The sequence below is a fragment of the Oncorhynchus keta genome, chromosome 30 (genome assembly GCF_023373465.1).
Source record: "Oncorhynchus keta strain PuntledgeMale-10-30-2019 chromosome 30, Oket_V2, whole genome shotgun sequence".
In the NCBI taxonomy this organism is placed as follows: Eukaryota; Metazoa; Chordata; class Actinopteri; order Salmoniformes; family Salmonidae; genus Oncorhynchus; species Oncorhynchus keta.
Window position 1 is genome coordinate 10,186,623 of NC_068450.1, and position 14,822 is coordinate 10,201,444.

The 14,822-nt window shown below is 44.4% G+C and overlaps 1 protein-coding gene across 3 annotated transcripts in view; it reads left to right on the plus strand.

Moving 5' to 3' along the window:
* glra1 (glycine receptor, alpha 1) overlaps nt 1–14,822 on the plus strand; it is a 109,703-nt gene that overhangs the window by 46,484 nt on the left and 48,397 nt on the right. For all 3 annotated transcript variants that reach the window (XM_052487532.1, XM_052487533.1, XM_052487534.1), the window contains one exon: nt 10,999–11,066. In XM_052487532.1, coding sequence (XP_052343492.1) covers nt 10,999–11,066 — 68 coding nt within the window. The remainder of the gene's footprint in view (nt 1–10,998; nt 11,067–14,822) is intronic.

The window sequence follows — 14,822 nt, forward strand, 5'->3', positions numbered from 1 at the left end:
TTAGAAACATGTACCCATTGGTTTTTAGAAACATGTCCCATCTCCTCATTGGTTTTTAGAAACATGTACCCATGTCCCATCTCCTCATTGGTTTTTAGAAACATGTACCCATGTCCCATCTCCTCATTGGTTTTTAGAAACATGTACCCATGTCCCATCTCCTCATTGGTTTTTAGAAACATGTACCCATGTCCCATCTCCTCATTGGTTTTTAGAAACATGTACCCATGTCCCATCTCCTCATTGGTTTTTAGAAACATGTACCCATGTCCCATCTCCTCATTGGTTTTTAGAAACATATACCCATGTCCCATCTATTGCCATGTACGCTCCTCATTGGTTTTTAGAAACATGTACCCAAGTCCCATCTCTCATTGGTTTTTAGAAACATGTACCCATGTCCCATCTCCTCATTGGTTTTTAGAAACATGTTTATTTCATGTCCCATCTCCTCATTGGTTTTAGAAACATGTACCCATGTCCCATCTCCTCATTGGTTTTTAGAAACATAAAATACCCATGTCCCATCTCCTCATTGGTTTTTGTTCAACATGTACCCACGTCCCATTCTCCTCATTGGTTTTTAGAAACATGTACCCATTGTTCCATCTCCTCAATTGGTTTTTAGAAACATATACCCATGTCCCATCTCCTCATTGGTTTTTAGAAACATGTACCCATGTCCCATCTCCTCATTGGTTTTTTGAAACATGTACCCATGGTCCCATCTCCTCATTGGTTTTTAGAAACATGTTTCCATGTCCCATCTCCTCATTGGTTTTTAGAAACATGTACCCATGTCCCATCTCCTCATTGGTTTTTAGAAACATGTACCCATGTCCCATCTCCTCATTGGTTTTTAGAAACATGTACCCATGTTCCATCTCCTCATTGGTTTTTAGAAACATGTACCCATGTCCCATCTCCTCATTGGTTTTTAGAAACATGTACCCATGTCCCATCTCCTCATTGGTTTTTAGAAACATGTACCCATGTCCCATCTCCTCATTGGTTTTTAGAAACATGTACCCATGTCCCATCTCCTCATTGGTTTTTTCTCTCATGTACCCATGTTCCATCTCCTCATTGGTTTTTAGAAACATGTACCCATGTCCCATCTCCTCATTGGTTTTTAGAAACATGTACCCATGTCCCATCTCCTCATTGGTTTTTAGAAACATATACCCACGTGGGTAATTGAAAGGTGAACTGAGGTCGGTTGTTGTAATGCACCTTATTAGTTGCCAAACGCCATATAAAGTCCAAAGAAGAAAAAGAAGTCCGGAAGGAGGAGAGATGACTGGAAATTGGGTTGACTGTTTTATGTGTATATTAATTGTCAGAGTAGAGGACCTTGTTTATTTCAGGTCAAATAACAACTCAATGTTTATATCCCAGAACGAATTAGCTAGCAACAGCAAGCTAGCTAGCTAAAGAGACATAAAATGTTAAATGCTTTTCTACCTGTCCCCGAATTAATATACTTTGTTCAGAGTTTGTTTTGATATTTCAACCTGCGCGTCGTGATCGCAATCATTATTCCAAGAGTGAAAATGAATTGTTCTGCTTAAATTACTTGACTTTAAGTAATTTACTTCCCACATTAATCTGATCTGAATAATGATGTATTGTTTTTACAGTTGTTTCCAGTTGAGAAAAAGACAAATTTCAGTGGCATTTTGATAGCTAAGGCCATGGTCATCTCTTAGCAAGGAAAGGAGGGATGTAAGCAAAGCGTTTGTTTCATTATGGTTTATTGCTGTTGTCACTTGTTTTTAATGAAAGTGGAGGTTGGGGTACAGGAGCACGGAATTGATTTGGAAGGACAGTACACCTCACCTCAGCAGCAAATCAGAGAGAGACACCAAGACACCTACTTACCTCTCTCTCCTTTTTCCTCTCTCTCTCTCTCTCTCTCTCTCTCTCTCTCTCTCTCTCTCTCTCTCTCTCTCTCTCTCTCACTCTCTCTTTTCTCTCTCTCTCTCTCTCTCTTTCTCTCTCTTTCTCTCCTCTCTTTTTCTCCTCTCTTTTTCTCTCTCCTCTCTCTCTCTCCTCTTTTCCTCTCTCTCTCTCTCTCTCTCTCTCTCTCTCTCTCTCTCTCTCTCTCTTTTCCTCCCTTGCTCTCTCTCTTTTCATCTCTCTCTCTCTCTCTCTCTCTCTATCTCTCTTCTCCTCCTATTTCCTCTCTTTTTCCTCTTTTCTCTCTTTCTCTCTCTTGCTCTCTCTTGCCCTCTCTTGCTCCGTTTCTCTCTTTTTCTCTCTCTCTGTCTGTCTCTCTCTCGGTCTCTCACTGTCTCTCTTTCTCTCCCTCTTTCTCTCTCTGTTTCTCCGTGTTTCGCTCTCTCTCTCACTGTTTCTCTGTTTCTCTCTCTCTTTCACTGCTGTGTCTGCAGTGCACTGAGCCCAGACCATTTGGAATAAACATAGTAAAACATATCATTGTGCTCTACAGTATGAGTCACCCTGCCTTGACGGTTAATGAGCTGCCCTTTATCCCTCTCAGCATCGTTCATTGGAAGGCTATGAAATGAACTGCAGCGGTGGAGAAAGAGAGAGAGAGAGAGAGAGAGAGAGAGAGAGAGAGAGAGAGAGAGAGAGAGAGAGAGAGAGAGAGAGAGAGAGAGAGAGAGAGAGACAGAGAGAGAGAGAGAGAGAGAGAGAGAGAGAGAGAGAGAGAGAGAGGGAGAGGGAGGGAGAGAGAGAGAAATTAGATTTCCCAAGCCTTTGCGTCACCACACATTGTAAGGAAGGAATGTCCTCTTTTCTCCTCCTCTTTCCTCCTCCTCTTTCCTCCTCTTTCCTCCTCTTTCCTCCTCCTCTTTCCTCCTCTTTTCTCCTCCTATTTCCTCCTCTTTCCTCCTCTTTCCTCCTCCTATTTCCTCCTCTTTTCTCCTCCTATTTCCTCCTCCTATTTCCTCCTCTTTCCTCCTCTTTCCTCCTCCCCTTTCCTCCTCTTTCCTCCTCCCCTTTCCTCCTCTTTCCTCCTCCCCTTTCCTCCTCTTTCCTCCTCCTATTTCCTCCTCTTTCCTCCTCCTATTTCCTCCTCTTTCCTCCTCCTATTTCCTCCTCTTTCTCCTCCTATTTCCTCCTCTTTCCTCCTCCTATTTCCTCCTCTTTCCTCCTCTTTCCTCCTCCCCTTTCCTCCTCTTTCCTCCTCCTCTTTCCTCCTCTTTTCCCCTCTTTCCTCCTCCTATTTCCTCTTTTCTCCTCCTATTTCCTCCTCTTTTCTCCTCCTATTTCCTCCTCTTTCCTCCTCCTATTTCCTCCTCCTATTTCCTCCTCTTTCCTCCTCTTTGCTCCTCCCCTTTCCTCCTCTTTCCTCCTCCCCTTTCCTCCTCTTTCCTCCTCCCCTTTCCTCCTCTTTCCTCCTCCTATTTCCTCCTCTTTCCTCCTCCTATTTCCTCTCTTTCCTCCTCTTTCCTCCTCCTATTTCCTCCTCTTTTCTCCTCCTATTTCCTCCTATTTCCTCCTCTTTCCTCCTCTTTCCTCCTCCTATTTCCTCCTCTTTTCTCCTCCTATTTCCTCCTCTTTCCTCCTCCTATTTCCTCCTCTTTCCTCCTCTTTCCTCCTCCCCCCTTTCCTCCTCTTTCCTCCTCCTATTGCCTCCTCTTTCCTGCTCCTATTGCCTCCTCTTTCCTGCTCCTCTTTCCTCCTCTTTCCTCCTCCTCTTTCCTCCTCTTTCCTCCTCCTCTTTCCTCCTCCTCCTTTTCCTCCTCTTTCCTCCTCCTCTTTCCTCCTCTTTCCTCCTCCTCTTTCCTCCTCTTTCCTCCTCCTCTTTCCTCCTCTTTCCTCCTCCTATTTCCTCCTCTTTCCTCCTCCTATTTCCTCCTCTTTCCTGCTCCTCTTTCCTCCTCTTTCCTCCTCCTCTTTCCTCCTCTTTCCTCCTCCTCTTTCCTCCTCTTTCCTCCTCCTCTTTCCTCCTCTTTCCTCCTCCTCTTTCCTCCTCCTCTTTCCTCCTCTTTTCCCCTCCTCTTTGCCTCCTCTTTTCAGTGTGAAATGTTTTAAATCTTAGAACGTTTTAATGTGGGATCATTAATGTATGCTGATTGTTGATTACAGGCTTATGTTTGTCACGAGCATTCATGCTATAAAACTAGACTTAATTATTGATTTATTTTCTTTACTTATTTTGTCCTGTGATTACTTAATTGATATTAATTTAATTTGATGTTGTACAAAAACAAGATATTTGCTCCAGGGTTAAAACCTGGTGATTTCCTCTGCATCTCCATCTCCTGAGGTATGTATGTCTGTGTGTGTGTGTGTGTGTGTGTGTGTGTGTGTGTGTGTGTGTGTGTGTGTGTGTGTGTGTGTGTGTGTGTGTGTGTGTGTGTGTGTGTGTGTGTGTGTGTGTGTGTGTGTGTGTGTGTCTGTGTGTGTGTATGTGTGTGTGTGTGTGTGTGTGTGTCATCAAAATTCAGAGCCTTCAGTTCACTGTAGCCACCAGGCCTTCAGTTCACTGTAGCCATCAGGCCTTCAGTTCCCTGTAGCCACCAGGCCTTCAGTTCACTGTAGCCACCAGGCCTTCAGTTCACTGTAGCCACCAGGCCTTCAGTTCCCTGTAGCCACCAGGCCTTCAGTTCACTGTAGCCACCAGGCCTTCAGTTCACTGTAGCCACCAGGCCTTCAGTTCCCTGTAGCCACCAGGCCTTCAGTTCACTCTAGCCACCAGGCCTTCAGTTCACTGTAGCCACCAGGCCTTCAGTTCACTGTAGCCACCAGGCCTTCAGTTCACTGTAGCCACCAGGCCTTCAGTTCCCTGTAGCCATCAGGCCTTCAGTTCCCTGTAGCCACCAGGCCTTCAGTTCCCTGTAGCCACCAGGCCTTCAGTTCACTCTAGCCACCAGGCCTTCAGTTCACTGTAGCCACCAGGCCTTCAGTTCACTGTAGCCACCAGGCCTTCAGTTCACTGTAGCCACCAGGCCTTCAGTTCCCTGTAGCCATCAGGCCTTCAGTTCACTGTAGCCACCAGGCCTTCAGTTCATTGTAGCCACCAGGCCTTCAGTTCATTGTAGCCACCAGGCCTTCAGTTGACTGTAGCCACCAGACATCTGTATTAGAGGAAGCTTGTCAACTTAAACATGGAAGTTGTTTGTGTTAAAGCGTACAGGATGTGACCTTAAATGTTCAGGGAATGTAGTCCTCTTGTGACATGTGACTATGTCCAATTATACTGTAATCATATATATATATATTGTAAGTCGCTCTGGATAAGAGCGTCTGCTAAATGACTTAAATGTAAATGTAAATGATATATACAGTGCCTTGCGAAAGTATTCGGCCCCCTTTAACTTTGCGACCTTTTGCCACATTTCAGGCTTTAAACATAAAGATATGAAACTGTATTTTTTTGTGAAGAATCAACAACAAGTGGGACACAATCATGAAGTGGAACGACATTTATTGGATATTTCAAACTTTTTTAACAAATCAAAAACTGAAAAATTGGGCGTGCAAAATTATTCAGCCCCATTAAGTTAATACTTTGTAGCGCCACCTTTTGCTGCGATTACAGCTGTAAGTCGCTTGGGGTATGTCTCTATCAGTTTTGCACATCGAGAGACTGAAATATTTTCCCATTCCTCCTTGCAAAACAGCTCGAGCTCAGTGAGGTTGGATGGAGAGCATTTGTGAACAGCAGTTTTCAGTTCTTTCCACAGATTCTCGATTGGATTCAGGTCTGGACTTTGACTTGGCCATTCTAACACCTGGATATGTATATTTTTGAACCATTCCATTGTAGATTTTGCTTTATGTTTTGGATCATTGTCTTGTTGGAAGACAAATCTCCGTCCCAGTCTCAGGTCTTTTGCAGACTCCATCAGGTTTTCTTACAGAATGGTCCTGTATTTGGCTCCATCCATCTTCCCATCAATTTTAACCATCTTCCCTGTCCCTGCTGAAGACAAGCAGGCCCAAACCATGATGCTGCCACCACCATGTTTGACAGTGGGGATGGTGTGTTCAGGGTGATGAGCTGTGTTGCTTTTACGCCAAACATAACGTTTTGCATTGTTGCCAAAAAGTTCCATTTTGATTTCATCTGACCAGAGCACCTTCTGCCACATGTTTGGTGTGTCTCCCAGGTGGCTTGTGGCAAACTTTAAACAACACTTTTTATGGATATCTTTAAGAAATGGCTTTCTTCTTGCCACTCTTCCATAAAGGCCAGATTTGTGCAATATACGACTGATTGTTGTCCTATGGACAGAGTCTCCCACTTCAGCTGTAGATCTCTGCAGTTCATCCAGAGTGATCATGGGCCTCTTGGCTGCATCTCTGATCAGTCTTCTCCTTGTATGAGCTGAAAGTTTAGAGGGACGGCCAGGTCTTGGTAGATTTGCAGTGGTCTGATACTCCTTCCATTTCAATATTATCACTTGCACAGTGCTCCTTGGGATGTTTAAAGCTTGGGAAATCTTTTTGTATCCAAATCCGGCTTTAAACTTCTTCACACCAGTATCTCGGACCTGCCTGGTGTGTTCCTTGTTCTTCATGATGCTCTACTCTTTTAACGGACCTCTGAGACTATCACAGTGCAGGTGCATCAAATCAAATCAAATTTTATTTGTCACATACACATGGTTAGCAGATGTTAATACGAGTGTAGCGAAATGCTTGTGCTTCTAGTTCCGACAATGCAGTGATAACCAACAAGTAATCTAACTAACAATAAGGGGATAAAGAATATGTACATAAGGATATATGAATGAGTGATGGTACAGGGCAGCATACAGTAGATGGTATCGAGTACAGTGTATACATATGAGATGAGTATGTAGACAAAGTAAACAAAGTGGCATAGTTAAAGTGGCTAGTGATACATGTATTACATAAGGATGCAGTCGATGATATAGAGTACAGTATATACGTATGCATATGAGATGAATAATGTAGGGTAAGTAACATTATATAAGGTAGCATTGTTTAAAGTGGCTAGTGATATATTTACATCATTTCCCATCAATTCCCATTATTAAAGTGGCTGGAGTTGGGTCAGTGTCAATGACAGTGTGTTGGCAGCAGCCACTCAATGTTAGTGGTGGCTGTTTAACAGTCTGATGGCCTTGAGATAGAAGCTGTTTTTCAGTCTCTCGGTCCCAGCTTTGATGCACCTGTACTGACCTCGCCTTCTGGATGATAGCGGGGTGAACAGGCAGTGGCTCGGGTGGTTGATGTCCTTGATGATCTTTATGGCCTTCCTGTAACATCGGGTGGTGTAGGTGTCCTGGAGGGCAGGTAGTTTGCCCCCGGTGATGCGTTGTGCAGACCTCACTACCCTCTGGAGAGCCTTACGGTTGAGGGCGGAGCAGTTGCCGTACCAGGCGGTGATACAGCCCGCCAGGATGCTCTCGATTGTGCATCTGTAGAAGTTTGTGAGTGCTTTTGGTGACAAGCCGAATTTCTTCAGCCTCCTGAGGTTGAAGAGGCGCTGCTGCGCCTTCTTCACGACGCTGTCAGTGTGAGTGGACCAATTCAGTTTGTCTGTGATGTGTATGCCGAGGAACTTAAAACTTGCTACCCTCTCCACCACATTCCATCAATGTGGATAGGGGGGTGTTCCCTCTGCTGTTTCCTGAAGTCCACAATCATCTCCTTAGTTTTGTTGACGTTGAGTGTGAGGTTATTTTCTGACACCACACTCCGAGGGCCCTCACCTCCTCCCTGTAGGCCGTCTCGTCGTTGTTGGTAATCAAGCCTACCACTGTTGTGTTGTCCGCAAACTTGATGATTGAGTTGGAGGCGTGCGTGGCCACGCAGTCGTGGGTGAACAGGGAGTACAGGAGAGGGCTCAGAATGCACCCTTGTGGGGCCCCGTGTTGAGGATCAGCGGGAGGAGATGTTGTTGCCTGGGGGCGGCCTGTCAGGAAGTCCAGTACCCAGTTGCACAGGGCGGTGTCGAGACTTGATGACAAGCTTGGAGGGTACTATGTTGTTGAATGCCGAGCTGTAGTCGATGAACAGCATTCTCACATAGGTATTCCTCTTGTCCAGGTGGGTTAGGGCAGTGTGCAGTGTGGTTGAGATTGCATCGTCTGTGGACCTATTTGGGCGGTAAGCAAATTGGAGTGGGTCTAGGGTGTCAGGTAGGGTGGAGGTGATATGGTCCTTGACTATATATATATATGCCATTTAGCGGACGCTTTTATCCAAAGCGACTTACAGTCATGTGTGCATACATTCTACGTATGGGTGGTCCCGGGAATTGAACCCACTACCCTGGCGTTACAAGCGCCATGCTCAAACTGAGCTACAGAAGGACCACGTTCAAAGCACTTCATGATGACGGAAGTGAGTGCTACGGGACGGTAGTCGTTTAGCTCAGTTACCTTAGCTTTCTTGGGAACAGGAACAATGGTGGCCCTCTTGAAGCATGTGGGAACAGCAGACTGGTATAGGGATTGATTGAATATGTCCGTAAACACACCGGCCAGCTGGTCTGCGCATGCTCTGAGGGCGCGGCTGGGGATGCCGTCTGGGCCTGCAGCCTTGCGAGGGTTAACACGTTTAAATGTCTTACTCAGATTGGCTGCAGTGAAGGAGAAACCGCATGTTTTCATTGCAGGCCGTGTCAGTGGTACTGTATTGTCCTCAAAGCGGGCAAAAAAGTTATTTAGTCTGCCTGGGAGCAAGACATCCTGGTCCGCATGTATACGGAGACTTGATTACACACAGGTGGATTGTATTTATCATCATTAGTCATTTAGGTCAACATTGGATCATTCAGAGATCCTCACTGAACTTCTGGAGAGAGTGCTGCACTGAAAGTAAAGGGGCTGAATAATTTTGCACGCCCAATTTTTCCGTTTTTGATTTGTTAAAAAAGTTTGAAATATCCAATAAATGTCGTTCCACTTCATGATTGTGTCCCACTTGTTGTTGATTCTTCACAAAAAAATACAGTTTTATATCTTTATGTTTGAAGCCTGAAATGTGGCAAAAGTTCGCAAAGTTCAAGGGGGCCGAATACTTTCGCAAGGCACTGTATATTACCATACCTTTGTGACCCACAAATTTGATGTAAAATAAAGTAAAAATGATATACTCTTTTTTTGATATAAACTATAAGTAGAATCCTTTAATTTATCAAAAAAAGGGTGTCTTTCCGGCTCTATGTAGAAGGTACAGACGATGAGGAGGGGTTTGATACCGCCTAAGGAGGGGTTTGGTACCGCCTAAGGAGGGGTTTGGTACCGCCGAAGGAGGGGTTTGGTACCGCCGAAGGAGGGGTTTGGTACCGCCTAAGGAGGGGTTTGGTACCGCCTAAGGAGGGGTTTGGTACCGCCTAAGGAGTGGTTTGGTACCGCCGAAGGAGGGGTTTGGTACCGCCGAAGGAGGGGTTTGGTACCGCCTAAGGAGGGGTTTGGTACTGCCTAAGGAGGGGTTTGGTACCGCCTAAGGAGGGGTTTGGTACCGCCGAAGGAGGGGTTTGGTACCGCCTAAGGAGTGGTTTGGTACTGCCTAAGGAGGGGTTTGGTACCGCCTAAGGAGGGGTTTGGTACCGCCTAAGGGGGGGTTTGGTACCGCCTAAGGGGGGGTTTGGTACCGTGATTTACCGCATAAAGCCAATATCTGCCTATTTCCTGAGGGGACTAGACTTGTTCCCATTGCTGTCCTTTCTCCTTTAAGCCCATTGAAAGTGAACTTTTGTCACTGGGCACTCTGGGTAATCATATTTATGTTTGTGAAAGCAGGTAATGCGGCCTTCAACGGACTTCAGCCCTGTGGTGTTTGTTCTGAACTTGGCACTGTTGTCTGGAAACAACCTAGGAGCGTCTCTGAGGATCGTAGCATTTCTTTTTTTTTGGGGAGGGGGGCACTCTCAGAATCTCCCAGTCAACATGGGGCGCTGTGTGTTTACAACGTGATATTATAGTTCTAGTATATTACAGGCTTATGGGGAATTCCGTTGTGGCCCTCTGAAGATTCCCAGGATCGCACGTACATAAAGACGAAATCGCTTTGGAAAAAAGCATCTGCTAAATGGCATATTTTATTATATTCTATTATATGATGTGTTCCACAATATACTACTTAACATGATTCATATTGAGGAAGGACTTTATGTTTTCAGTATAATCAAGGTGGAAGGACTGTGTTTTCAGTATAATAAAGGTGGAAGGACTGTGTTTTCAGTATAATAAAGGTGGAAGGACTGTGTTTTCAGTATAATAAAGGTGGAAGGACTGTGTTTTCAGTATAATCAAGGTGGAAGGACTGTGTTTTCTGTATAATAAAGGTGGAAGGACTGTGTTTTCAGTATAATAAAGGTGGAAGGACTGTGTTTTCAGTATAATCAAGGTGGAAGGACTGTGTTTTCTGTATAATAAAGGTGGAAGGACTGTGTTTTCAGTATAATAAAGGTGGAAGGACTGTGTTTTCAGTATAATCAAGGTTGAAGGACTGTGTTTTCTGTATAATAAAGGTGGAAGGACTGTGTTTTCAGTATAATCAAGGTGGAAGGACTGTGTTTTCTGTATAATCAAGGTGGAAGGACTGTGTTTTCTGTATAATAAAGGTGGAAGGACTGTGTTTTCAGTATAATCAAGGTGGAAGGACTGTGTTTTCTGTATAATAAAGGTGGAAGGACTGTGTTTTCTGTATAATAAAGGTGGAAGGACTGTGTTTTCAGTATAATCAAGGTGGAAGGACTGTGTTTTCTGTATAATCATGGTGGAAGGACTGTGTTTTCAGTATAATCAAGGTGGAAGGACTGTGTTTTCAGTATAATCAAGGTGGAAGGACTGTGTTTTCAGTATAATCAAGGTGGAAGGACTGTGTTTTCTGTATAATAAAGGTGGAAGGACTGTGTTTTCAGTATAATAAAGGTGGAAGGACTGTGTTTTCAGTATAATAAAGGTGGAAGGACTGTGTTTTCAGTATAATAAAGGTGGAAGGACTGTGTTTTCTGTACGTTTTCTGTCTGCAAGGAGAGGTTTTTGTTTCATAGTTCTGTAAATAAGAAAATAATAATTTTAATTTTTCATTCTTTTACAGGTCCCCCTGTAAACGTAACGTGCAACATTTTTATTAACAGTTTTGGGTCCATCGCTGAAACAACAATGGTGAGTCCAAATGCGTTTACCTTTTCAATGTAAAAAACCCTTCAACATAAAGTACATTTCTTTCTGTTGATATTGATATTTTGAAGTTAATGTGAGGATACACTGAATCATTTTTATTTTCAACAGTATTTTGACCTGCATAACTATGCCTCCAAGATTGTGATTTAATTTAAATAACGATGGCCTTAATATGCAGTGTGCCCAACGGTTTCCTTCTGGAATTACAAGCATTGCCTCCTCAACCTGAATATTTAGAATAATATTTATCTGCCTCGTCGAACTTAATCTCTATTCAAAACTCAGTTCGGAGGGGCTTCATATCTACTGTTCAGATGTCTTCAAGGGGTCATCATTCAAAACTCAGTTCGGAGGGGCTTCATATCTACTGTTCAGATGTCTTCAAGGGGTCATCATTCAAAACTCAGTTCGGAGGGGCTTCATATCTACTGTTCAGATGTCTTCATGTCTTCAAGGGGTCATCATTCAAAACTCAGTTCAGAGGGGCTTCATATCTACTGTTCAGATGTCTTCATGTCTTCAAGGGGTCATCATTCAAAACTCATTTTTGGAAAGAATACATATGTATTAGGTATTATAAAATAATCAGTTGTTTGTCGATTATTTATCAAGATAGTAGATCAAGAGGTCTAGGATATCTATAAAAAGACAATGAGGTGAAATATATGTTGTTTGAAGGACAGTATATCAACAAGTAGATGGAAGGACAGTAGACCAACATGGAGACAGAAGGACATGGAGACAGAAGGACATGGAGACAGAATGACAGTAGACCAACATGGAGACAGAAGGACATGGAGACAGAAGGACATGGAGACAGAATGACAGTAGACCAACATGGAGACAGAAGGACAGTAGACCAACATGGAGACAGAAGGACAGTAGACCAACATGGAGACAGAAGGACAGTAGATCAACATAGAGACAGAAGGACAGTAGATCAACATAGAGACAGAAGGACAGTAGATCAACATGGAGACAGAAGGACAGTAGACCAACATGGAGACAGAAGGACAGTAGACCAAAATGGAGACAGAATGACAGTAGACCAACATAGAGACAGAAGGACAGTAGACCAACATAGAGACAGAAGGACAGTAGACCAACATAGAGACAGAAGGACAGTAGATCAACATAGAGACAGAAGGACAGTAGACCAACATAGAGACAGAAGGACAGTAGACCAACATAGAGACAGAAGGACAGTAGATCAACATAGAGACAGAAGGACAGTAGACCAACATGGAGACAGAAGGACAGTAGATCAACATAGAGACAGAAGGACAGTAGACCAACATGGAGACAGAAGGACAGTAGACCAACATGGAGACAGAAGGACATGGAGACAGAAGGACATGGAGACAGAAGGACATGGAGACAGAAGGACAGTAGACCAACATGGAGACAGAAGGACAGTAGACCAACATGGAGACAGAAGGACAGTAGACCAACATGGAGACAGAAGGACAGTAGACCAACATAGAGACAGAAGGACAGTAGACCAACATGGAGACAGAAGGACAGTAGACCAACATAGAGACAGAAGGACAGTAGACCAACATGGAGACAGAAGGACAGTAGACCAACATGGAGACAGAAGGACAGTAGACCAACATGGAGACAGAAGGACAGTAGACCAACATGGAGACAGAAGGACAGTAGACCAACATGGAGACAGAAGGACAGTAGACCAACATGGAGACAGAAGGACATGGAGACAGAAGGACATGGAGACAGAAGGACATGGAGACAGAAGGACAGTAGACCAACATGGAGACAGAAGGACAGTAGACCAACATGGAGACAGAAGGACAGTAGACCAACATGGAGACAGAAGGACAGTAGACCAACATGGAGACAGAAGGACAGTAGACCAACATGGAGACAGAAGGACAGTAGACCAACATGGAGACAGAAGGACAGTAGATCAACATGGAGACAGAAGGACAGTAGACCAACATGGAGACAGAAGGACAGTAGAAACATGGAGACAGAAGGACAGGAGACAGAAGGACAGTAGACAGAAGGACAACAACATGGAGACAGAAGGACAGTAGACCAACATGGAGACAGAAGGACAGTAGATCAACATGGAGACAGAAGGACAGTAGACCAACATGGAGACAGAAGGACAGTAGACCAACATGGAGACAGAAGGACATGGAGACAGAAGGACAGTAGATCAACATGGAGAAACAGAAGGGACAGTAGACCAACATGGAGACAGAAGGACAGTAGACCAACATGGAGACAGAAGGACAGTAGATCAACATGGAGACAGAAGTAGACCAACATGGAGACAGAAGGACAGTAGACCAACATGGAGACAGAAGGACAGTAGATCAACATGGAGACAGAAGGACAGTAGACCAACATGGAGACAGAAGGACAGTAGATCAACATGGAGACAGAAGGACAGTAGATCAACATGGAGACAGAAGGACAGTAGCTCAACATGGAGACAGAAGGACAGTAGACCAACATGGAGACAGAAGGACAGTAGACCAACATGGATACAGAAGGACATGGAGACAGAAGGACAGTAGATCAACATGGAGACAGAAGGACAGTAGACCAACATGGAGACAGAAGGACAGTAGACCAACATGGAGACAGAAGGACAGTAGACCAACATGGAGACAGAAGGACAGTAGACCAACATGGAGACAGAAGGACAGTAGACCAACATGGAGACAGAAGGACAGTAGATCAACATGGAGACAGAAGGACAGTAGACCAACATAGACAGAAGGACAACAACATGGAGACAGAAGGACAGTAGACCAACATGGAGACAGAAGGACAGTAGACCAACATGGAGACAGAAGGACAGTAGACCAACATGGAGACAGAAGGACAGTAGATCAACATAGAGACAGAAGGACAGTAGACCAACATGGAGACAGAAGGACAGTAGACCAACATGGAGACAGAAGGACAGTAGACCAACATGGAGACAGAAGGACAGTAGACCAACATGACAGAGACAACATGAAGGGACAGTAGATCAACATGGAGACAGAAGGACAGTAGACCAACATGGAGACAGAAGGACAGTAGATCAACATTGAGACAGAAGGACAGTAGACCAACATGGAGACAGAAGGACAGTAGACCAACATGGAGACAGAAGGACAGTAGACCAACATGGAGACAGAAGGACATGGAGACAGAAGGACAGTAGACCAACATAGAAACAGAAGGACAGTAGACCAACATGGAGACAGAAGGACAGTAGACAGAAGGACAACATGGAGACAGAAGGACAGTAGATCAACATAGAGACAGAAGGACAGTAGACCAACATGGAGACAGAAGGACAGAAGGACAGTAGACCAACATGGAGACAGAAGGACAGTAGACCAACATGGAGACAGAAGGACAACATGAGACATGACAGAAGGACAGTAGACCAACATGGAGACAGAAGGACAGTAGACCAACATGGAGACAGAAGGACAGTAGACCAACATGGAGACAGAAGGACAGTAGACCAACATGGAGACAGAAGGACAGTAGACCAACATGGAGACAGAAGGACAGTAGACCAACATAGAGACAGAAGGACAGTAGACCAACATGGAGACAGAAGGACAGTAGACCAACATAGAGACAGAAGGACAGTAGACAACATGGAGACAGAAGGACAGTAGACCAACATGGAGACAGAAGGACATAGACCAACATGAGACAGAAGGACAGTAGACCAACATGGAGACAGAAGGACAGTAGACCAAC